Source organism: Mus caroli, unplaced genomic scaffold, assembly GCF_978045245.1.
Source record: "Mus caroli unplaced genomic scaffold, Mus_caroli_1 scaffold_7, whole genome shotgun sequence".
NCBI lineage: Eukaryota > Metazoa > Chordata > Mammalia > Rodentia > Muridae > Mus > Mus caroli.
Window position 1 is genome coordinate 24,010,158 of NW_028227262.1, and position 23,676 is coordinate 24,033,833.

Genomic DNA, 23,676 nt, shown 5'->3' on the forward strand with positions numbered 1-23,676 from the left:
TGGTAATATGTGTATTAAATTTCATTTGTATGCACAGGGGGAGGCCAGCCTTGCATCAGGATCTAAAAGTTCAACCCAGAGACAATGTCAACGAGTTTCCAAGTCTATTTAAGACAGAGGCTGGCTGCTGCCCTTTGTCATTGATTTCCTCCTTTTTGCTGGTGGTGGCCTGGTGGAACTGTGGGGAGACACAAAGGGGGCTGAGGGTCCCTTGGGAACAGCATCTTCTTTCAGGGGAGCAGCTCCGTTGGCAGGCTGCTGTGCTAACTGCTGCTTTCCTTTGTGTTTCTTTTTGGCTTTCCCAAGGGATGGAGCACAGTCCTTAGGCCTTGGGGTGGCACAGATTTCAGAGGGAGTCGGCACAGGAGGTGTTCCCGAGTCCTCACTCCTGGAAGGGACGCTCTGCTTTGGGACAGCAGCCTCCTTGGAGGGCTTCCACTTAGGTCCACGCTGCTTCAGCTTCTCAGCCCTCTTTCGTTTCCTGCTCACATCGGCTTTCCCAGCAGACTGACTGGGCCTGGTGGACACTTGGGCATCTGGGACAGAAGGTTCAGTGGACAAGCCTGGCCCTTTGGCGATGCCGTTCAACTTCTGGAAGGGCTTCTTGGAATGTGGCTGTCTTAGCAACTGCTGCTTTGCCTTCACAGCCCCACGGGCTTTCTTGGTGGGCTGATTACCGTTCTCAGACTTTGGGGTGACCTGATCCTTCAGGTCAGGCTCTGTAGGGGTAGCTGCTGCCGAGTTTCCTGAGGTAAAAATTAAACAGATGGCTTGATCATTAAGAAACAAGGCAGGCTGGGTGTGAATCCCAGCACTCAGGAGGCAGAGGCAGGCAGATTTCTGAGTTTGAGGCCAGCCTGGTCTACAAAGTGAGCTCTAGGACAGCCAGGGCTACACAGAGAAACCCTGTCTCGAAAAACCAAACCAAACCAAACCAAAACAAAAAAAAAAACCCAAGGCAGTTGCTAGGCAGTGGTGGTGGCGCAGCCTTTAATCCCAGCAATTAGGAGGTAGGGCAAGATGGGAGTTCCAGGCCACCCTTGTCTACAGAGCCAGTCCCAGGAGAGCCAGGACTACATAGAAAAACCCGGTCTTCAAACACCAAAATCCAGGCTGATGAGATGGCTCAGTGGATAAGAGTATAGGACTGCTCTTCCAAAGGTCCGAAGTTCAAATCCCAGCAACCACATGGTGGCTCACAACCATCCGTAATGAGATCTGACTTCCTCTTCTGGAGTGTCTGAAGACAGCTACAGTGTACTTACATATTTAAAAAAACAAAACAACAACAAAAAAAACAAAATCCAAAGAAACAACAACGAAGGCCCACACCTTAGGATAGTGCCAAAAAACTGACTAGACTCAACACTAGTTCATTGTTTTTACTGAAACTCTATTTGCCCCACACGTTTTAAGGGATTACTACTATTCTTGTCAGGTTTTCAGAGGAAGCTGCACCCTTTGGAGGGCAGTATATAACAAGACACTCTAAGGTAAGTCCCAGTCTCTAAAGCAAGCCTAAAGCACTTGCTTGCTTGACGTATCGCAGATTGTCATGCAATGTGGGGTACCTAGCTAGTATCAATGAGAACATCAAATATGGACTTCACTTATATCAAAACTTGCTTTTTCCTGGGTTTTTCTGAGACAAGGTCTTGCTATGTAGCCTAGGTGGTCTTGGACTTACTACATAGAGACCAGCCTGGCTTCACACTCACAGACGCCTTTGCCTCTTAAAATGCGCTGCTTAGAGCCGGGCGTGGTGGCGCACGCCTTTAATCCCAGCACTCGGGAGGCAGAGGCAGGCGGATTTCTGAGTTCGAGGCCAGCCTGGGCTACAGAGTGAGTTCCAGGACAGCCACGACTACACAGAGAAACCCTGTCTCAAAAAACCAAAAAAAAAAAAAAAAAAATGCGCTGCTTAAGGTTTTTGCACTGTGCAGAGCACCTACCTGGCAATGTACTACGACTGCAGCTACTGAAAACAAAAACAGCTGGGCGTGGTGGCGCACGCCTTTAATCCCAGCACTCGGGAGGCAGAGGCAGGCGGATTTCTGAGTTCGAGGCCAGCCTGGTCTACAAAGTGAGTTCCAGGACAGCCAGGGCTATACAGAGAAACCCTGTCTCGAAAAAAACCAAACCCAAATACCAAGCCAGAAACCACCCACTCTACTCAGGCCCTCTTCTCCTCCCTTCCGACTAACCCAAGGCAGGCAGAGCTCTCAGCTGTTTCAGAACACCCCGCCCTCCCGAGCTGCAGGCCAATAGGAGGATGCCTGAGGAAACAAATTGCTCAGCCACAAGCTCCATGACCTGCCAGAGCTCTGCAGTTTGTCAATCCAGTGCTGAGCCAGCAGAGCCAAGAATCAAAAGCAAGCACAGCCTGCAGTGGGAATGCACTTGGGCTCTTGGTAGAAGTATGTGACGCGTCCACCTCAACCTGCACAGTCGAGGCTCAGGGCTCGGGAACAACTGCAGCTGAGAGGATAGGGTCTTTCCTCCAAGTGAGGTGGCTGAGGGGAACACCAAGCTCCCCTCTCCCTGCCATGCTGTAGCCTCTGCTCTCCACACTGGAAAGGAGGTGGGGGGACATCTAGCTCCACAGGTGAAGAGCTGGGGACAGTGCCACCACCTGAGTTTGGATCCCTGGCACCCAAGTGAAAACAAAAACCCAGAAGGCAGAACTGCAGGGTGATCCCAGGTGTCTGTGGTCCAGACAGTTTAACTAAAAGAGAAAAGTTGTGTGTGTGTGTGTGTTTTGTGGGGAGTAGAGCATGAAGTCCCAGTCTTATCTCGGGAGTACCTGGCAACTGATTGCAGCTGGGGGTGTAGTCAGGTTTCCTAAGGGATGGGAGGCTCTGTCAGGTTACTCACTCCAGTACATGGTCCCACACCCATCTACATAGCCAACATTCAATGGACTCACTGGGAGGAAAAGTGGTGGTGGTGGGAAATTTTAAACAACGTTCCTTTAAAGAGTAGCGATGGTGAGGCGAGCACAGCAAGTAATGGTGTCTGCCATCAAGCCCAAGCTTGATCAGACTACGTGGTGGAAGGTGACAACTCCCAAGTTATTCTGAGCTCCATGTGTTTTCTTTTTTGGTTTTTTTCGAGACAGGGTTTCTCTTTATAGCTCTGGCTGTCCTGGAGCTCACTTTGTAGACCAGGCTGGCCTCGAACTCAGAAATCCGCCTGCCTCTGCCTCCCGAGTGCTGGGATTAAAGGCGTGCGCCACCACGCCTGGCTGCATGTGTATTCTGATAGGCGTGCTCGTGCGCGTGCGCGCGCGCGCACACACACACACACACACACACACACACACACACGATACAACATAAGCGAGTCAGGTGGAGAACAGAGGCCAATGGCTGAGGTTGAGCTATAGCTCTCTCACACGCATGTGAACACAACTCTACCACATACATACATGTATCACACTGCATACACAATGGACACATGCATCATGCTGTACACACAGGCATTCATGTATCATCACACTGCATACACATGCACCATGCTGCATATACCACACGCACACACACTAAAAAGACAGAGAGCCAAGTTGGTGGTGGAAGAGAAGAGCAGAGCAGATTACCTGCATGGGGCTGGGGAATAGAATTGGAAAATTTCTTGAACTTGGCGATAAAGAAACCGTCCATATTGTGAGTGTGAGGGTAGAAGCGTCGGGTGGAACGCAGAGTGGGGTGAAAGCGCCTTGCTTGGAAGCGGGTAAAACCTTCCTGGCCGAAGTCCAGGCCGGTGGGCACCAGCCGCACATTCCTCTTCTTCAAGGCATAGTCTACCACCCACTCATTCTCTTCCACCTGGATGTGGAAAGGACAAATAGGAAGGATGGCCGTGCAGGTGGAGCTGAGAGAGCTCTCAAGAGTCCAGTGCCCTCCACAGCAGCCTCCACCATCTGCCCCCGCAGAGGTCTCACCGTAATGGAACAGGTGCAGTAGACCAGGTAGCCTCCGGTCTTGGAGGCAGCGTTCACTGAGTCGATAGCGCTGAGTAGCAGTTCCTTCTGAAGGTGGGCACAGCGCTGGATGTCTTTCTCATCCTGCCCAAAAGACCAGGAGTGAGGGACTTCATGAGACAGCCTGAGGAAGGGAGCGGCTGCCTACGGGGTCTTTGCTGATCACGACACTCCAGCCCCACAAGATCAGCCAAAGCCTCTCAAGCGGTCCCACTCCCAGGCCCAGGCCCCTCACCTTGTTCGTCTTCACAGCAGGGTCTTTGGAGATGACTCCTGTGCCACTACAAGGAGCGTCCAGTAGCACTCGATCAAAGCCCCCCACCACCTGTGGAAAGGAGCCGTCAGCCTGATGCTTGTTGCAAGCAATGCTTCTAATTTCATAAGGACAGCACAACACAGTGATGTCACCAAGGGCAAGCCTCAGAAAGACAAGAGCCCACCTTGGGGAACTGGCGCCCATCATAGTGGCTGATGATGGTGTTGGTGACTCCCAAGCGGTGCAGGTTGCCCACCACGCTCTTGAGCCGGTCTGCATTGGCATCGTTGGCAAGGATCACTCCTGTGTTCTTCATCAGCTGAGCTAGGGGCAGGGAGCAGGGAGTGCCAGCCAGCTCAGCAGCACTTCCTCTGCCTCACACCCACTACCTCCTCCACAGCCCAGAACCCATAGGCCAATCCCATCCCTTCAAGGCCAACTCCTTTCTGCCCAGACAGCCAGCACTAAGTCCATCCACATGGCTTCCCCTTCTGCTAACCATCTTTCTGGTCCTCCCCAGTTTAGGGAGAACAAAATCAGAAGTCAACCAAGGCCAGGCACAAGGTTAAATGACAGAGCTGAACTTGGAGCCTAGATTGCAGAAACTGCCCCTCCCTTTCTGCTAGGGGAATTGTGCATGCTAAAGCAAACTGCTCTACCACTCTGCCACAGCCTAGCCCCCTTGCCTAACTCCCCAATTTTAAACTCCAGGTTTCTGGCTCAGTCTCCTCTCTTCTATTTCCTAGAAGAGGCTTAGCTTCCTGTTACAACTGCCCCTCCCTTTCTGCGAGGTGAAGGCATACCAAACTGGATCACCTTTAAGGTGTCACCAATCTAGATTCTTTCTGAAGTACAGGCAGAGACTTGCACCCAGCCTGCCCTTTGCATACCTATGTAGCTGGTCTTCCCCCCAGGAGCACAGCACATGTCTAAGATCCGCTCATGCTCCTGAGGTGCCAGGGCCATGACGGGCAACATACTGGAAGCTCCCTGCAGCATATAGTGTCCAGCGAGGTACTCGGGGGTAGCGCCTGTGAAGGAGGGCCATGGTGTGACATGCTGACAGAGGGAAGGGACAGAAGGGCTAGCTACCAGCTGGGGACACTTACCAATAGGCACTGAAGAATCATATACCACAAGTCCAGACTTTGACCACTTCCCCAGTGGATCCAGATTAACCCCACGATTGATCAGAGCCTGAGAATATGGAGGAAGATGTCAAAACTTGGGTATTCTACCCAAGACAGCCATGCGGGAGAACCTGGTCCATTGCACTGCAGCTCCGAGCACAGCTCTCATGACAGCCAGCAGATTCACCTGGCAGATCTTGCCCCCTTATACCATCCAGATGCCATCTGCCTACAGTGCGTGCGTGGAACCCAAGGCCTTGTAAAGCCTGAACAAAGGGTTGCCACTGAGCCACTCTAGCCCCTGTCCTCCAAGACCCTTGTTTTGACATGGGGTATTGCTACAAAGCCTGAGCTGTCTGCCTCAACTTCACAAGTGCTGGGATTAAAAATGTAAACTACCCAATCTAACCACACAGCCCAATTGGGCATTGTGTCTAGAGCTAGGATACACTAAGAACTGCTGGGGTATCCCGATGTGTGTCAGTGGGTAGAGTGCTTGCCCAACATGTATGTTCACTCCCCAGCAGTGCATAAAACTAGGCATACTGGCACATGCTTGTAACCCCACTATTCCAGAGGCAAAACCAGGAAGACCAGAAGTTCAGTGGTGACCTGTACCACACAGCAAGCTTTAGGTCAGCCTGGCTTCACGAGACCTGCCTCAAAACCTGAAGGAAAGCCGGGCGTGGTGGCGCACACCTTTAATCCCAGCACTCGGGAGGCAGAGGCAGGCGGATTTCTGAGTTCGAGGCCAGCCTGGTCTACAGAGGGAGTTCCAGCCAGGGCGATACAGAGAAACCCTGTCTCGAAAAACCAAAAAAAAAAAAAACAAAAAACAAAAAAAAAAAACCTGAAGGAAACAAAACGTTTAATCTCAGCCCCTGGAAGGTAGAGGCCGGTGATCTCTGTAAGTTCAAGGCCAGCAAGGGCTTACATAGTGAGACTGGCTCAAAAAGCAACAACGAAACATGAAACTACAATACGCAGGACTGGAGATGGCTCAGCCCGTCCCTGTGGCAGGGGTTCTGGATTGGATCCCAGCACCTAAATAGTGGCTCACAACAATCCTTAACTCCCACACACTCACACGGTGAACACTCATAAATAAAACACGTAAAATAAGCTCAGCACAACATAAAAAACAAATGGTATGTGCACTGGCTGGTTGTGTGTGTGTCACCTTGACACAAGCTGGAGGTGGGGAGGGCCCACTGTGCGTGGTGCCAACCCTGGGCTGGTTGGTAGTCTTGGGTTCTATAAGAAAGCAAGCCAGTAAGTAACATCCCTCCATGGCCTCTGCATCAGCTGCTGCTTCCTGACCTGCTTGAGTTCCAGTCCTGACTTCCTTTGGTGATGAACAGCAACATGGAAATGTAAACTGAATAAACCCTTTCTCTCCCACCTTGCTTCTTGATCACAATGTTTTGTGCAGGAATAAAAACCCTGACTAAGACAGTATGCAAGGTTAACACTACTGATTTTAGAAGCAAAGTCTTTTTTTTGTTGTTGTTTTTTCGATACTGGGTTTCTCTGTGTAGCCCTGGCTATCCTGGAACTCACTCTGTAGATCAGGCTGGCCTCGAACTCAGAAATTCGCCTGCCTCTGCCTCCCAAGTGCTGGGATTAAAGGTGTGCGCCACCACTGCCTGGCTAGAAGCAAAGTCTTTAACCTGGGGCTCCTGAATCCTTGGGTAAGAATAAAATCTTAAACTCTTGTGGTTTTTTTTTTTTTTAATGTGTTTTCCTGGGGCAAGCATCATTTCTCAGCTTCCTGGTGCCCTCCCTCCCCTAGGTTGCAGTTCATCCCCATGCTGATGCCGCATCCCAGATGCAGGTAGCACAGGAGGCACAGACAGATCGCAGGCCTCACAGAGCTCACCTGCTGGGGCCATGCTTGGAACAAGACACACTTAGGTCTGAAGAACACAACCAGCTACGACTGGGCAGAGTGATTCACAGGTGAGCCAGAGAGTCCAGTTCTGAATTAAAAGGACACTGACCTGAGCAAGGTCTCGGCGACGGGTTTTCAAGGTGTTGGTCCGAAGGGTGATTGGCCGGGGCACCTCATTAGCTTCTAAGAACTCGATCAACTGCGATGGAGACAGTGCATCAGGGCTGAGAAAGAGCCCAGGAGCTCAGCAAACAGTGAGAGTGGGTAAAGGGCATCACAGCCGTACAAAGGGAAGGAAAGCGGAAGTGGAAGCAGCAGCTGCAGGTACCTCAGACAGAGGGAACAGCTCCATGAACTTGCTCAACAGGAAGTCTCCATAAGAATAGTAAGTGGCCAGGTCCTTCTGAAGCCGACTTAGATACTCAGCTCGGGACCGGCCCTCTTCTCGCTGAGCTCCAAAATCCCGCAGCACTCCCACGATGTCCTGGATCCGCTTGTGAACTCGCTGCAGGTCTGGAGCCTGGCCATGTGGACCCATTAAGGAAATGTGGCCTCAAGTCACAGCCTGAGAGAGCCCCACTCAGGCCCTCTCCTCCGACTCCCACTCTGCACTCAAAGGATATCCTGGTCCGTCTCCCCAGCAGGGGGCAGCACAAAGGCTTCCTCATCTTCCACATTAATCTGCAAGCCCCCCTCTGCTTTGTCATCCTTTCTGGGGTGGGTCTCAGGGGACACACCATCATCATCATCTTCATCATCAGTGTCCTCTTCACTCCACTGGACCCTAAAAACAAGGCCAGGACCAGGGGATCAAGCCCAGACAGACACCTCCTCCTTCGTATTTTCCCCTCCTGCCTGTGGCCAAACTCACCGAGCTGCGGCGTCCTGGGTTTTCTGCTTCAGGGCAGCTCTTTCAATAGGCAACAGCTGGAAAGAGAGAAAGACCCGACTGCTGAGGCAGCCCTTTGCCACCCTGTGTCGCATCACAGTCTGCCCCTCCCTCATGGGCTACTTTCCCCTAAACATAAATCTAATGTTCTCAGAAGCAAAGACAGAAGCTAAGACAATGCAGGGCTTGACACAGAAACTACGTTATTTGTATTTCCTCTCTAGTTTTTAATTTTAGGGTCTTTTACTTTAAAATGCTTTTATTTATTTAAAAAAAAAAATGCCAGGCAGTGGTGGCTCACGCCTTTAATCCCAGTGCTTGGGAGGCAGAAGCAGGAGGATTTCTGAGTTTGAGGCCAGCCTGGTCTACAGAGTGAGTTCCAGGACAGCCAGGACTACACAGAGAAACCCCGCTTTGAAAAAACAAAAACAAACAAAAGAGTGTATGATGGGTGTTTTGCCCACATATCTGTGCAGGAAAAGACCTTGACAACCAGGAGAGGTGAATAACTTGGCTCTGGAATGACAGTTAGGAACAGCTATGTGGATGATGGGAATCAAATCTAGGACCTCAATGAGAGCAGCCAGGCTCCTAACCCCCGAGTCACCTCTCCAGAGTGTTTGGTCTGAAAGTATGTAAGTACATTACATAGGCACTCAGTGCCCATGGAGACCAGAGGACACTGGGACAGAGAACTCGAGTCATAGATAGCTTTGAGCACCGTGTAGGTACTGGAGAATCAACCTGGATCATCTGACAAGGCTCTCAACCTCTGAGCTCCTCAGCCCCAGTGTTGTGTTTAGTTGGTTTTGTTTGATAATTGCCCAGGCTGGCCTCAAACTCAGCAATCCTCCTGCTTCAGTCTCTAAAGTAGGAGGATTGCTTTATCTGGCTCCTTATTTTGATTGGGGTGACAGAGAGGTTGGAATGAAGGCAAACAAGGCCAAGCACATGTATAGCCATGGCATTCTGGAGGCTGAGATCAGAGCATAGTTTGGAGCCAGCCTCAAATACACAGCAAAGGAAAACCTGTATATAAGAACACCGCTCACGTCCTCTATATAAAAATCATGCTCGCCACCCTTGGGCCCTGCTCTCCACATGCCTCTGAATCACTACCTACTGCTCCTGCTCATAATTTTAATCAATTTCATTTCTAAGTGTTTCTTCTTCTTCCTTTTTTTTTTTTTAAGATTTTGTTTTGGGGACATGGTTTCTCTGAGTAACCCTGGCTGTAGTAGAACTAGCTCTGGAGACCAAGCTGGTCTTGAACTAAGAGATATGCCTGCTTCTGCCTCCAGAGTACTGGGATTAAAGGTGTGTGCCACCATGCCTGACTCAGATTTTATTTTACTTGTAACTGTATGTTATGTAACTGTATGTGAGCATCTGTGTGTGGGCATGTGTACATGAATACAGATGCTCAGAGGCCATCAGAGAGCCTTTGGACTTTAGAGTTACAGGCAGATGTGATTAATCCATCGTGGGTGCTAGGAACTCATCTTAGATCTTCTGCAGCGCTCTTAGCCGCTGATCCATCTCTCCACCCTCCTACTTAGGCAGAACACTCATACACACAAAATAAACTGGGAGAAAAGATGGTCTGGAATTCTGCTCCCAGGGATCCACCTCTTCTTGTCTCTGCAAGCACTGCAACATTTACATGCATGCAGGCAGACACGCAAGCACACGAAGTACATAGATATAAATCTAAAGCTGACAGTGCGTTCCAGCTTGGGAGTGCTGAGACAGGAGCACCAGAACCCTCTACTCCACTCAGACTGTCCTTGTCTCTGGAGGAGCCTGGACAATTGGGAAAGAAGCTAAAAAGCAAGTTAGACACGGTGGCACAAACCCAGATGCCAGCACTTGAGAGGTCAAGGCAGGAGCAGTAACAGGCCAGTCTGGGGACTAAAAGGCTAAGATTCAGTCAGGCAGTGACACATTACCTGTAATCACAACACTCAGGAGCCAAAGTGGGAGAGTTGTAAATTAGAGGCCAGCCTGGGCTAAGTAGAGTTCAGGCCAACAAAGATCGAACAAGCTGGGCGTGGTGACACATACCCTTAGCCCCGGCATTCAGAAAGCAGAGGCAAGAAGAGCTGAATTCAGGACAGCCAGGGCTACACAGTAGGACAATATCTCAAATAAACAGAAAGAGAAGAGAAGAGACTCACCTTTTCCTCCTCATCCTCTGAATTAGAGGCAGCTCCGTAGTCATCCACCATGTCTTCATCACTGTCGTCAGAGCCCCAAAGGTCCCCCTGGGTCACCACATCATCTTCCCCCGAGTCTTCCTCCTCGTCCCCATCACTGTTTTGAATTGGTGCTGGGCGCTTCTTACCTCGAGCCTGGACTGCTCCTGAGAAGAGTGAGGGTTTGCCAAACCCTGGATGGACGGCAACCACACCCTGCCTCACACCCCTGGCGCCTGTACTTTCTAGCCCTAAGCATGTCCTCTGAGGGCTGGAGAGATGGCTGACTTAACAGTTAAAAGCACAGACGGATCTTCCAGACTCCACATCTGACAATTCACACGTACCTGTATCTCTAACTCTCAGTCGATTCAGCATCCCACTCACGAGCACACAGCCACGTTCGGACACACACAAGAAAGAGTAAAAATAGGGCTGGAGAGAAGACTCAATGGTTAAGAGCAGCTGTTGCCCTGGCACTCGAATGGTGGGAATTCACAACCATTCGTAATTCCAGTTCCAGGGGATCTGATGCCTTCTTTTGACCTCCACAGGAACCAGGCACCCACATGACACACATTCATATATGCAGGCAAAACACTCACACATATAAAATAAACTGAGATGTGATTTTTCAAAAAGAAGGCAGAGACAGTTGGATCTCTGTGAGTTCACAGCCAGCCTAGTCTACAAAGTGAGTTAAAGGATACCCAAGGCTACACAGAGAAAATCTGTCTCTTACCACTGCCTGAGCTATCTCCAGCATCTCAAAGAAACAAAAAATAGATCTAAAAAAAAAAAAGCCCTTTGCTTTGCTGTTCCTTCCATTCTAGAAACAATTAGCCCTATCCAGGTCCCAGAGGATTCTCCACAGAGCAGGTTAACTCCTATAGTCACTAACCTTTGGATAACTCTCCAGGCAATGTTTTGATCCCGGGAGACTTATTTGGCTTAGGGACGTCGACAGACCCTGCCCTCCTCTTGGCTGCCCTGAAAGAACACAGAGAGTGAAGACAAGGGAACACACCTCCGGCTTCCGCCACCTCCCACCACAAGGAAACAAGATAATGCACAACCAGCCCTCTTCACCCATGGACCCAGCAGCTACAATCTCACTAAACCAGCGCATTCACACTCACCGCTTTCGGGCACGACTCGACAGCCTCTTGGAATTCTCATCGCCAGCTGTTAATTTTAAATAGGGATAGATTAGGAATTTACAGGAAATACAAACTGGGGGCAGGCATGTAATTAGGAAGAGAATTACCTCGTTAACGAAAAGTGTGGCAGTGGTAGAGCGAGTTTGTTTGTTATATGCAAGTCCCCAGGTTCACCCACGGCAGCAGGAAAGACTAAGGCTACAAACTACAGTCCGTGGGAGTCACTCTATACGAGTCATCCAGGAGTTACAGAAGATGTGAAAGAGAGGCCAATAGTACAGCCTGTGCGGAGTATGGGGAAAGCCCAAGGCTCCATTCCTATCACTTCCAGAAAACTTAAAAAGACCAAAAGAAGCCTTGTGTGGTGGCAAACGCCTTTAATCCCAGCACTCGGGAGGCAGAGGCAGGCAGATTTCTGAGTTTGAGGCCAGCCTGGTCTACAGAGTGAGTTCCAGGACAGCCAGGGCTATACAAAGAAACCCTGTCTTGAACACCCCCCCACCCACCGCCACCCCTGCCAAAGACCAAAAGATGTAGAGGAGAGGAAGCAGCCATCAGACTGTTCAGCAAGGAAACTCAAACAGGGACATTCTGATAACAATGTAACCTCAAGCCCCTTTTCTGCCCTTCCCTTATTCTCAGCTTATTCAGTTATCAACTAAATTAGAACTTAATTTTGCTATGTTTGGTTTTACAATCTACAAGAAATGTCCCAACCCTTTTCACTTACTGTGTGTTAAGACACCTCTGACCTAACAAATAACAAAGCCTGTCTCCCAGGACTCTAAAATTCGATGAAGTAAGACCATGTGTCCATACAGTTGAGGATCTCTCCTTCAGGGGCCCGTGGCTTGCCAATATTTCAACAAACTGCACCTTCCAGCATCCTTCACCAGAGGGCTCAGATCCATGCTTTCATTCCATCTCTTTCGGACGATTCGTGACTGGTCTGTTCCGTTTCCAACTCTTGCTTACTAAAACTAAGCTTAATAACATCTTTCCAAATTCTTCATGAGAATCCCCTTCCCGGAAACGGAAGATCGCACCACTCCTCACACGAGTACCATGCCCCAGTGGCAGCTTCCCACCCTTCTCTAACCCTAACTATTTATTTCCTAACAGCTCACATCTATGCAGCAGGTAAAGGCGGACACGCAATCGAGAAGTTATGACACAAAATGGGGCAAAGGCTGGCCGGGATCAGGGAGCTACGACCCTCACCTGCAGGCAAAAATCTGACCAATTCGGTCTCCGCACCCTTCTGTTTTCGGGCCTTTCGGCCCGGTCCACGCTTCTCCTTCTTCGTAGGATCCAACTTGCGCCCCATGATAACTAAAGCAAAGACAAACGAGGCAAAGCGACGTTGTGGATGCTGAAAGGGGAACGCAGGCCGTAGGCTTAAGGATATTACCAGGGATGGAAACCGTCCGGCCCAGGACCACTATTCGGGACCCCGATGGCCCCCTCCAGGATCTCCCACAGGACCTCGTCACCACGCCCCTCTCGGGAGGCCCAGGTCGAAATTCTGAAGACGCACCTGAAGGCTCGGCTCGCTTAGACCTGGTTCCGGCTGACCCGGCACCTCCAGCCAAGGGCCGCTCCACGTGCACTGGGGGAAGAACTCAGAGGTAGCACACCGCGAAAGTGAATCGCGCAAGCGCAAAAAGCGTCGACAGCGCCCCGCCTCTTCCGGCTGGGGTACCGGAATGCACGCACGTGATCTAGGGACACGCCCCTCCCCCGCGGTTTAGAGAGGGAAACGCGCGGCGCTGCGGTCAGCGTTTCTCTGCCCTCTGTTCCGAAGGCGGCTGCCCGCTACTCCCGCGGCCGCACGCTCCTTCTACCTAGAACCGCAACTTGGCCCTCCCCCTGGCACCCTAATTGCCTTAGCCCGCAAGATCGCGGGGTCCCACGCCCTCCTGTTCCCAAAGTTTTGTATTAGAGCCGCTTTCCTCCCCTCCGGACCCTTTCACTTAAGAACACGCTCTCGGCCAGCCTTCCTTCCAAGCAGTGTTAAAAACTTTACAGGGAGACCGCTTAGCGGATAAACGCGCTTGCCTCCTAGCCTGCAGATCTGAGTCTTTGAGTCCAGGACCCACCTGTAGGAATTTGGGCATCAGCCACAAATTCCTACAGGTTGCTCTTTGACCTCCACGTGCACAGTAGATACGTGATACTATGTACAAATTATGTAAGAGTGGTAGTTCTCTATAATCTCTTGAACTTGAGGGCAGCCTGGAATTCCTGGAAAGAAACCCTGTCTCAAAGAAAACCAGTATTAAGGGGCTGGAGAGATGGCTCAGCGGTTAAGAGCACTGACTACTCTACCAAGGGTCCCGAGTTCAAATGCCAGCAACCACATGGTGGTTCACAACCATCTGCAATGAGATCTGATGCCCTCTTCTGGTGTGTCTGAAGACAGCTACAGTGTACTCATATATAATAAATCTTTAAACAAAAAAAGTGATAACAATAAACCAAGGAAAAAATTATTAGGGTATGGTAACACATCCTTAATTCCCGCACTTGTTACTTAGACCCTCAAAAAATTTATACTTATATAATTACATATTCACGCATGTGTATTCCATGGTAGAACACTTGCCCAATGTCTTCACTGTACCAGGCTGCAGGAGGGCTCTGGGAACAGTTTGCTAAAGATCAGAGCCTATAACTGATGGCCCAGAAGCCTCTTGTTCACCAGATTGTCATCCTGTCAGGAGCACAGGCAGTCTTCCAGGATAAGCCAGTTCCTGGGGTACCTGGAACCCACACTCACCCACACAGAACCAAATCACTAAAATACAAGGAAACTTTTATTTTCAGTTCTCATCAAGAAATTTGCTGTGGTTTTTTATGCTTTTGGTTTTTTTTTTTTTTTCCAACTTTATTTAGCTGCTCAGTGGCTGGAGCCGCTGGGTTCCTGGTATTAAAAAGATGCCAACAGAGGTAGCTGTGTCTCGCCCAGGGGCCCGGCCCACTCTGAATACCCCCCAAAAAGGAGAAAACACAAAGTAAACCAACAAAATAAAACCAAAAAGAGGAAGAAATTCAGATCATTTTCTTCGAGCCTGGCAGAACCCACAACAGTTTGTAACAGGCGCACGGTGGGGAGAAGCCAGGGTCCAGAAGGCAGCCAGCCCGCCAGCTCCTGCACATGGCGGGCGGGCGGGCGCACGCTGCGCTACTGCTGCTTGTCTCTCCAGCAGGAAGGGCACCATTGCTTCTCCCTCCCTCCCTGCCCCAGTGCGCGGGGCTGTTCCTTTACAACTCAGAAGGTGGGCAGAAGGAAGGCAAGGGTCTCTCTGGCCCCCAGGGGCAGCCGGGACAAGAGAAAGTGAGGAAGGTCACTGCTGAGTGGTGGAGGTGGACGTCACTCTGGGTCTTCACTGCTGCTGGGCTACCTGCTGTGGGGGAGGTTCTGGCGCCCTGTTTGCCAGGCGGCTGAGAATGTTCCGCTCTGACATCTGTAACCTCACAGCGACTGGGGGGATGCGGGCAATGGTGGCTGGGAGCCGCGTCACATCAGCTTTCATGTCACTCAACAGTTCTTCCAGCTGTTTCAGGACTGCAGAGGGAAAAGAAAGAAAGAGGCTGTGAGCTGTGGTAGTCAAGGGCACAGCTGTGGCCCACAGGGCTGGTCGTCACGCCAGCATACACAGGATACGCTCTTGACACTCGCTTGACCTGGCCTGCCCACACAGATATTCCTCCCGTTCTAGTTGCAAATGGCTCTGGTCTCACATGTTGTCCAGGATGGCCTGAGACTTCTGAGCTCAGGTCCTGCTGTGTCTCTTGAGTCCCTGTGACTCTAGGCATAGGCCATCCACAGCTGGCCGATTCTTGTTTTTAGAGCCACCAAACTTGATAGTTCATTATTCTTTCTCACTATTGTCTCCATTTTCTTTTTCTTTTTAAGGTTGGCTTCAAACTTCCTATGCAGCCAAGCATGAGCACATCTCATCGTGCTCCCGCCTCCCAGTGCTCCCAAGCTGGAAGCATGGCAAATGCCCACAGAGCTCTGTTTTTATTCTCAGCCTTGGGCTCCTCCACTTGAGAGGCTCAGTTCCTACCATCTCCTCTCTGCATCCACACCTTTTTACGTCCCCAATGTCCCCCGCTACCTTTATGACACCCACCTTTTCCTCATTTCACCCTCCACCCCCTCATAAAGCTATGCTCAAAATCTCAACAGACTTAAGAGTTCAAAGAAAATCGCTGTCCTTGATTGCCTGCAAAGAAAAGCCCCTCAGCTCACATCCTAAGGTTCCAAACAGGCTCAGCAGACAGTTTGGAAATAAGCCGTTTATGGATGTTGGGGAGGGGAGAGTGGAGAGGGAGGTGGAAGGAGCAGGAGGCAGGGGAGCCACTGGCGACCTTTGTGTAGGACTGCATTGGCCGGCTTATTCCCTGCCATCGACTCCTTGGACAGGTGCTGGTGACTTTCTGCCAAACACTCCACCTCAGCAAAGCGGGTGTTAAGGGCCATAGACGGGTGAGAGGGGTCCTCGGACATGTTCAGGTAAGCTGCCCTGCGAAGCTGCTCCTCGATCACCAGGGCTTGTTCTAAGAGCTGCACACGGAGAAAGAAGACAAGAGGTTGGACTGATGGCCACGCTCTCACTGACGGACTCATCTCTTCCTCCAGCTAGCAAGAACCTGTAAACGCACGCCTTTAATCCCAGCACTTGGGAGGCAGAGACAGGCAGATTTCTGAGTTCGAGGCCAGCCTGGTCTACAAAGTGAGTTCTAGGACAGCCAGGGCTATACAGAGAAACCTGTCTCAAAACAAAAACAAAAACAAAACAACAACAACAAAAAAACAAATCGAAACAAAACAAGAAAAAAAGAACACCAACTACCACAAGTTGTCCTCTGACCTCTTACACAGGTTTGTGCAGCCCAAGCCTCAGACTCACAGCTGTAATGCCACAGATAATCACATGTTAATATTTTGTTAATTTTTCCCCAATTTTTTTCTATGTATACAACTTTTACATGACGAGAGTCACATTATATTCATGACCATATGTCTGAAATACATACTAGGTACTCCTTTTGCTCTTCAAAACCATGGGAGTGACAGGTATAATTTTGACTCTCAAATACCTGGGAACAGCTGGAGCTGTAGGCAAAATCCAACAACCACTACTAACAAAAGTCGTCGTTATCTGAGTCACCGTCTGAGTCTGTAGCTCTGTGCAGCCTGAAACTCACTAGACCAGGCTGGCCTCAAACTGGCTAGAATCCACTTATCCAGCTGCTGGGATTAAAGGCAAAATGGTTTTCTTTTTTTTTGTTGTTTTGTTTTGGCTTGGTTTTTTTTTTTTTTGTTTTTTTTTGGAGACAGAGTTTCTCTGTGTAACAGAGCACTGGCCATCCTGAAACTGGATTTGCAGACCAGGTTAGCCTTGAACTAACTCACAGAGATTCACCTGCCTCTGCCTCCTGAGTGCTAGGACTAAAGGCATGCACCATTATACCCAGCTTTTTCTTAATGGTGGCATAGTAGCTTGGCCTAATCAGGTTATCTGGGTTTCTTTAAAAAAATAAAATGCAGTCTCAAAAACACAACGCTGCCAGGCGGTGGTGGTGCCTCCCAGCACTTGGGAGGCAGAGGCAGGCGATTCCCGAGTTCTAGGCCAGCCTGGTCTGCAAAGTGAGTTCCAGGAAAGCCAGGGCTACACAGAGAAACCCAGTCTTGAAAAAAACAAAAAACAAAACAAACAAACCCAATGCTGGCCTTGAACTCACAATGTGGCCAAGTAACAACTTTAAATTCCTGTTCTTCCTGCCTGTAAGATCCTACGTTCTGAGATTACAGGCATGTACCACATGCTGCTTGATGAGGTGTGCTGGCTTTGTGCCCTCTAGCTAAACTCTGAACAACTGAGCTATATCTCCAATCCCAGTTCTTTGACTTTGCAAAGATAGTTTCTCAGCACCCTGAGGCAAGAAAGAGAACTGCAAACTAGAGGCCAGTCTGGGCTACTTTGTAATGGACCCCATCTCAAAACAAACAGATCCCAACATCAAACACATAATTTCATTGTTACTGCTTCTATTACCTTGGAGTACAGCTCAGTAGCAGAGCACAGGTTAAAACACACACACACAATGTCCTTGGTTTCAATCCCAACAAATATATTTTGCTTTTATTATTCAGTCTTGTACAAGTCTCTCTTCCTAAAGGCCAATACTATGTTCTTGAAGGCTATTGTTTTACATGCACATTTCTGAAATATACTCCAAGAGGCAGAAATTTCTAGTTCTTCAAGATAGGCCCTCTTGGGCTGGTGAGATGGCTCAGTGGGTAAGAGCACCCGACTGCTCTTCCATAGGTCCAGAGTTCAAATCCAAGCAACCACATGGTGGCTCACAACCATCCGTAACGAGATCTGGCGCCCTCTTCTGGAGTGTCTGAAGACAGCTACAGTGTACTTACATATAATAAATAAATCTTTAAAAAAAAAAAAAAAGATAGGCCCTCTTTACATAATCCTGGCTATCCTAGAACTCACTATGTAGACCATGCTACCTCTACCCGAGAATGTATTTAGTTCGTAAACTACAAAGTACCCATTGTTTGATGGTTCTTTCCCTCAGTACTGAAGATCAGATTCAAGGCCCAGGCTAGTGTGGTGGAACTAAGCTACATATCTACTAAGTATTATATTTTAGTTTGTTGTCACTGCCAAGCAAGTGCGGGTTTTTTGGGGTTTTTTATTTTGTTTTTTGTTTGTTTGTTTTTGTATTTTCTAGACAGGGTTTCTCTGTGTAGCCCTGGCTGTCCTGGAACTCTGTAGATCAAGCTAGTCTCTAACTCAGAAACCCACCTGCCTCTGCCTCCCAAGTGCTGGAATTAAAGGTCTGCACCACTACTGCCCGGCTCAAGGAGGTTTTTATAATTGTTGTTTTATTTTTACATATGTGTGCATTGGTGTTTTGCCTACATGTGTATCAGTTGTGAGCCGCCATATGGATGCTGAGAATTGAACCTGGGTCCTCTGGAAGAGTAGTCAGTTAGTTCTCTCTCTCTCAGCCCCTGGTGTTTTTAAGGCAGGGCTCCTCCTGCTTCAGTCCCTCCTCTAAGCACTAGAATCATAGGCAGAGGCTACCAGACTCTGTTCCCAATTGTTCTTCCCTAGACCACCGAGAATGAGCCTGTTTTCATTGGCTTGTAGTGAGTCAAACTTACTAATCTAAGTCTAAGTCTACATGCTGTGTGTTTCTCACCAACTCACTGCTCAGGTTGTGAGTACTCTTAGCCTTGGCTTTTAGGAAGGGTTGTTAGAAACAAATTCCACTATAGCCCAGACATTAAACTCCTGAGCCTCCTGCTTCCACTATCCAAAGACTAAGATTTCAGGAATGTGTTGCTGCAGGTCTTTTAAGTTGTCTACGGTGGCCCTGTTCTTACATACCTGCTTCAAATTCCCAAGTGCTGGTGGCAGGCATGTGACACCATATCTAAATGCTACTGTTCTTAAAAACACTTTCTCTGCAGAGATGCCCACAGTGCCAAGCACACATACTGAGGTTTAGACCCCACTGGTGGGCAGGAGGCAGTTCAGGGGCACTGTTTTGTGAGAAATGCCAAGCAACTTTCCTAAAAGTAAACTTCCCTTTTCCTACAGGCTTCTCTGCTCACACGAGCACCTTTCTCGCCGACTCAAGCTGAAGATGTCAGTCTCTTCTGTCTGTCTACCTACACAGCAAACTCAGAACTCCAGAGTCGATGAACTCTGGTCTAGGGACTGAATCTTGCTCATGGCCCGTTTTGGTATAACCCAAGAGCTAAGAATTAAGTTTTATGTTACAGATAAATGGCTATGAGAAAAGTAAAAATAAGATTCATACGTGCTAGTTTTTAATAATTACATGAAATTCCCACCCACAAACACAAGGTTTTTTTCTTACTGTTGTTATTGTTTGGTTTTTCAAGACAGGGTTTCTCTGTGTAGCCCTGGCTGTCCTAGAGAACTCACTCTGTAGACCAGGCTGGCTTCAAATTCAGAAATCCACCTGCAAGTCTTATTGGAACTTGTTTATTGATCCCCTGTTCCCACTGCTTTCAATGACAGAGCTGTGGATTTGCAGAGGCCATAAGGCCCAGTAAAGATTACGGACTTACTCTCTGGCTCTTTAACAGAAACGTTTCATTAACCCCACAGTAAATCACCAAGCACAGAAATCCTTTGGTGTTTTCTTATCTTTAACTTTCACATCTCTGGCTTGCTGGTACATGCCCTGGCCTCTAGCTCTCCCACCGCTCCGCAGCTCCCTGTGCTCATAACCAGTAAAGAGCTCTGAAGTCTTTCGTGCACTGGCCCTGAAGAACTTCCCCTACATTTAGTAGCCTGACCCCCCCCCAACACATACAATGTCATCCACTTGAAACTAAATGCTGAAAACCACCGTGCTAATCTGTTCTTATGTCCTTGTGCTACTTGGTGCACAAGTCAAGGTACAAATTAACTAGTATACATTTTCTTTTACCCCCAAATACACCCAGCTTAGAAGACCTGCATCTATTTCCACGGTTTCCTACTTGATTGATACCTACATACAGGGCATACTCAACAGTGGGCCGCTGGATCCTTGAACGAGGCCATCTCTGCGGAATCTCAGAAGCGGATTCACCGGCTATCTCCTCTTTGCACCCAGCCTTCCCGCTTTTTATTCAGATGAATTCCATGATCCAGAAAAAAGGACTCCAGCCCATTCCCAGCCCTACGTCCTCAGGGATCCAGTTCAATCCCTCCCCTAATTTTGCTAAACACCCAACCTACAGTTTCCCATCAAACCCACCGACCTAGTCTATGCCACTCACTATGTACAGCCACAACTCCTGAATAGCTCATAATTCAACCCTTCTCTTTCTTTTGTTGTTTTTCTGTTGGAATACAGGGACTATGTAGCCTTGGTTGGCCTGAATAAAGCTCACTATGTAGACTAGGTTAGCATCAAACTCACAAAGATCTGCCTGCCTGACTCAACCTGCACATCTATATATCCTGATCTGTGTTAGCTAAGTTACTTGGAAGCAAAGGTATGAATCCAAGAAGACGAACTACAGGTCTAGAAAGATGGTTAAGAGCACTAGCTGTTCCTACAGAAAACCCAGGTTCAGCTACCAGCACGCACAGGGTAGCTCACAACCTACAACTCCTCTGACCACTGCAGGCACCAGGCACAGACAAGGTGGACAGATATACATGAAAGCAAAACATTCATAAATATAAAATAAAAATGTAAGTATAGTGGGGGAGGTGCAAGTGTGGCTGAATGAATGGACCCTCCTTCACAGAACCTTCTTTTCCGCAGAGACCTTCAGAGCCAACTGAGGGCACATCTGTCTCATTCTACTCACCTTGAATCTTCGAGCTAAAAATTTATTCTTGATCTCTAGAAAATTGCCACGATTCATTTCACCCTTGAAAGGCTCATTGAGGATGGCATACCGTGGGTCATTCTGGATGTCCTGCCACCGGGCATAGCCGTGGCTATTGATAAAGAGCTCAGGAAAAACAAAGGAACAAGAGCCTCAGACTAAACCTTCAGACCCCTACACAGAGACCCCAAACTCAACTCAGGCAAGGATACTTTATAATGCCAGCCAGCAGCCAGTAATCATGGCGACGGTGCCAGATCTCATAAGTCTTCTTGGTGACCGTGGCTGCCCGCTCTTCATTCTGCCACAGCGAGTGCAACTCTGAGGAGGGATTTAGCGGAAGGTTAGAGAGCGGGTAATAAAGACAGGTAACCTGGGAGGGTATAAATTCAAAAAGAAAAGTTACGCCGGAGCCGGGCGTGGTGGCGCACGCCTTTAATCCCAGCACTCGGGAGGCAGAGGCAGGCGGATTTCTGAGTTCGAGGCCAGCCTGGTCTACAAAGTGAGTGCCAGGACAGCCAGGGCTACACAGAGAAACCCTGTCTCGAAAAACCAAAAAAAAAAAAAAAACCAAAAAAAAAAAAAAAAAAAAAAAGAAAAGTTACGCCGGGCGGTGGACAGCACATTTTACATACAGTGAGACCCTATCTCCAAAAAACCCCAAAGATCAAAAAAGGGGTACTCTTGTCTGTCACACACACACACATGCACACACACAGACACACACACCGCCAATGCATCAGTATGGTCCAGATCTAGCTCGCTAACATAGAGCCCAGAAGGACAAACAGTCCATACCAAGTTCCCACTCTGGCCAGAAGCCCAGCCTCCCCGCAGGACCCGCATTCCGTACCAGTAAAACCACCATCTGCAATGTTGAACATGAAACGCTGTTTGATGTTTTTCTTCTGCTTCTCATCACTAAGATCCTTGGGCGTTTCCCCATTCTGAAGCATCACCTCCTTTTTCTCTTCCTCCTCCTTCTTCTCTTCTACAGGATACACCAAAGAAAATGTCAGCTGCCCATAGCACTGCCCGCTCTGTCTGTCTACCTCCGCATCCACACTCAGTCTCCCAGACCAGGACAAGGCATCACCAGGCAGCTCCCTAACAACTAAATTTGGAAACAGTCATTTATCTCAGAATAAAATGTCTATAGTAATAGATACTGAGGTAGGTGTGGGCTATGTGCTGCTCTGGTCTTAGTCCAAACACCCAGCTTTCCTACACACTGACCTTTGTCTTCCACCACGATCGGGGTCAGGTCTACCGCAGACTTCTCCTCCACTTTCTCCACCTCAGTAGTACCTGGAGAGAAGAAGGCACTGAGAACACCCTGGTCCCACACTGCTGCAACAGTTACACACCTCCACTGCTGCCAATAAAGAGTTTCAGAGATGTCAGACAGAGGCTAAGGATTACTTAGAAGCAAGGGTCCCGGCTGTATCACTTCCTCCTGATGGTTCAAAGGCCTAGTAAAGTCTGGAAGAACCACAGAGCGGCCTGCCGTTGCTCATATTTACCTTTGGGCTCTGTCTCCATAGGCTCCTCTGTTCTCTCCTTCACCTCTGCCTTTTCCACTTTTTCCTCCCCCTCAGGAGGCTCGGCAGGAGCCTTGTCATCCTCGGGGGCAGTGGCAGGGGCAGGGGCAGGGGCAGGGGGCTGTGCACACTGCAAAGGAACATGAGACAGAGGTGAAACAAGTGCGCAGGCATCTCAGAGCCATCTGCCAATGGCATGGCACTCAGTCACCCTGCCTCTCACCTCCACAGTCGCCTCAGGGGCTGTAGATTTAACTTCCTTCTCTCCTTCTGTGCTCTCTTCTTCTTTAAGGCTATTTTCCTCTATTTTTATCCCATCCTCTGCAGACCAAAAGACAACCAATCAGGAAGGCCCTAGGTCAGAGGTCATGTCATGCTCTGTTTGTCTCCTAGAATGTCCTCTCGTGCCTTTAAGAGCCAGCCCTATTCTTAGGACAGCCCTCCTAAACTGAGAGGTAAATCACTGTGTGTCCTGCCAGACGACCCTGTTAAGACTGAGCACAGGGTAGCAGTTATAGGCACAGGACAAGATTTTTGTAAAAGGTCAGAAGTGACATGACAGCAGACATACCAGCAGGTGGCACAGGCGCAGGAGTATTGGGTTGTGTGTCCCCTGGTGTGGAAGGTGTAGGAGTCTTTGGAGAGGGTGAACCTGGCTGAGACATTTTTTTGTTTTCCTCTACTTCAGCCAGTTCGGGCATGCTCCAGCGTCCATTGACATGTTCAAACTCCTGAACCTACAGCAAGGAACAACAAGTTCAACATTCCCTTCCAGCTACAGTTACTTGGCCCTCAGTTTCTCAACTTTAAAAACAGGCTTGGGGCTCACCTTCTTTCGAATCAGAGACATGACACCGATCCTAGTGAGAACATGTTGACGAGACAGGCCTTCTCGTGGGACACCATCAGCAAAGGTCTCAGCCCCATCTGCCCCAGGCTCACACAAATGTCGCATGAAGAGTGACACATAAGCCCTGCAGAAAAGGAGAGAACAGAGTTAAGCAGAGAACCCATCAGACACTGCTTCTGGCCACTAACATGGCTACGCCTCAAGGTAAGGCCTACGATGCCCTAGAATGTTCATCTCTAGATCCACACTATGGCCTATGGTTTGTCTCTTCAGGGAACCCAGGCACACAGCTCTCGGGAGCAACAGCGTCACCTGCCAACAGCAGCTAACAACACCCCTTTCCTTGTACAACATGGGCTAGGTCTGCAGACTACACACACAGTGTAAGCCC

At 49.2% G+C, this 23,676-nt stretch overlaps 2 protein-coding genes and 1 non-coding gene across 15 annotated transcripts in view; all 3 read right to left on the minus strand.

The window, feature by feature from the left end:
* Nucleotides 1-6: 6 nt before the first annotated feature.
* Nucleotides 7-13,165, minus strand: Nop2 (NOP2 nucleolar protein). The gene is made up of 16 exons (XM_085839898.1): nt 13,038-13,165; nt 12,722-12,832; nt 11,480-11,525; nt 11,242-11,330; nt 10,323-10,507; nt 8,128-8,183; nt 7,880-8,040; nt 7,585-7,784; nt 7,366-7,455; nt 5,345-5,432; nt 5,126-5,266; nt 4,420-4,559; nt 4,215-4,304; nt 3,941-4,063; nt 3,596-3,824; nt 7-746 (listed from the first exon to the last, which is right to left on the minus strand). Exons 2-16 carry the CDS (start codon nt 12,825-12,827, stop codon nt 109-111), a joined length of 2,382 nt encoding a protein of 793 aa, XP_085696024.1. The 5' UTR covers nt 12,828-12,832; nt 13,038-13,165; the 3' UTR covers nt 7-108.
* A 1,133-nt stretch (nt 13,166-14,298) lies between these two features.
* The window catches only part of Chd4 (chromodomain helicase DNA binding protein 4), a 32,914-nt gene continuing 23,536 nt past the window's right edge, over nt 14,299-23,676 (minus strand). For 7 of the 13 annotated variants that reach the window (XM_085839911.1, XM_085839906.1, XM_085839905.1 and 4 more), the window contains 10 exons: nt 23,265-23,409; nt 23,007-23,172; nt 22,659-22,756; nt 22,418-22,565; nt 22,131-22,202; nt 21,748-21,885; nt 21,107-21,215; nt 20,874-21,006; nt 15,878-16,073; nt 14,299-15,068 (listed from right to left, as the gene is read on the minus strand). In XM_085839911.1, the coding sequence (XP_085696037.1) occupies nt 14,887-15,068; nt 15,878-16,073; nt 20,874-21,006; nt 21,107-21,215; nt 21,748-21,885; nt 22,131-22,202; nt 22,418-22,565; nt 22,659-22,756; nt 23,007-23,172; nt 23,265-23,409 (1,387 nt within the window). In that variant the 3' untranslated portion in view covers nt 14,299-14,886. Of the gene's footprint in view, nt 15,069-15,874; nt 16,074-20,873; nt 21,007-21,106; nt 21,216-21,747; nt 21,886-22,130; nt 22,203-22,417; nt 22,566-22,658; nt 22,757-23,006; nt 23,173-23,264; nt 23,410-23,676 lie in introns of all 13 variants that reach the window. The other 6 variants (XM_085839910.1, XM_085839904.1, XM_085839907.1 and 3 more) reach the window with 1 other exon arrangement.
* LOC115031438 (small Cajal body-specific RNA 11) lies at nt 22,829-22,964 on the minus strand. Its single transcript, XR_003837063.1, has one exon.

Bases quoted from the DNA above. Each gene is read 5' to 3' on its own strand.
- Nop2 (XM_085839898.1), bottom strand. From the start codon at position 12,827: ATGGGGCGCAAGTTGGATCCTACGAAGAAGGAGAAGCGTGGACCGGGC. The intron at 8,041-8,127 runs GTGAGTTTGGCC...CCTTGTTTTTAG, and splicing joins ACCCAGGACGCCGCAGCTCG to GGTCCAGTGGAGTGAAGAGG. The intron at 5,267-5,344 runs GTAAGTGTCCCC...CCTCCTTCACAG, and splicing joins TGATTCTTCAGTGCCTATTG to GCGCTACCCCCGAGTACCTC.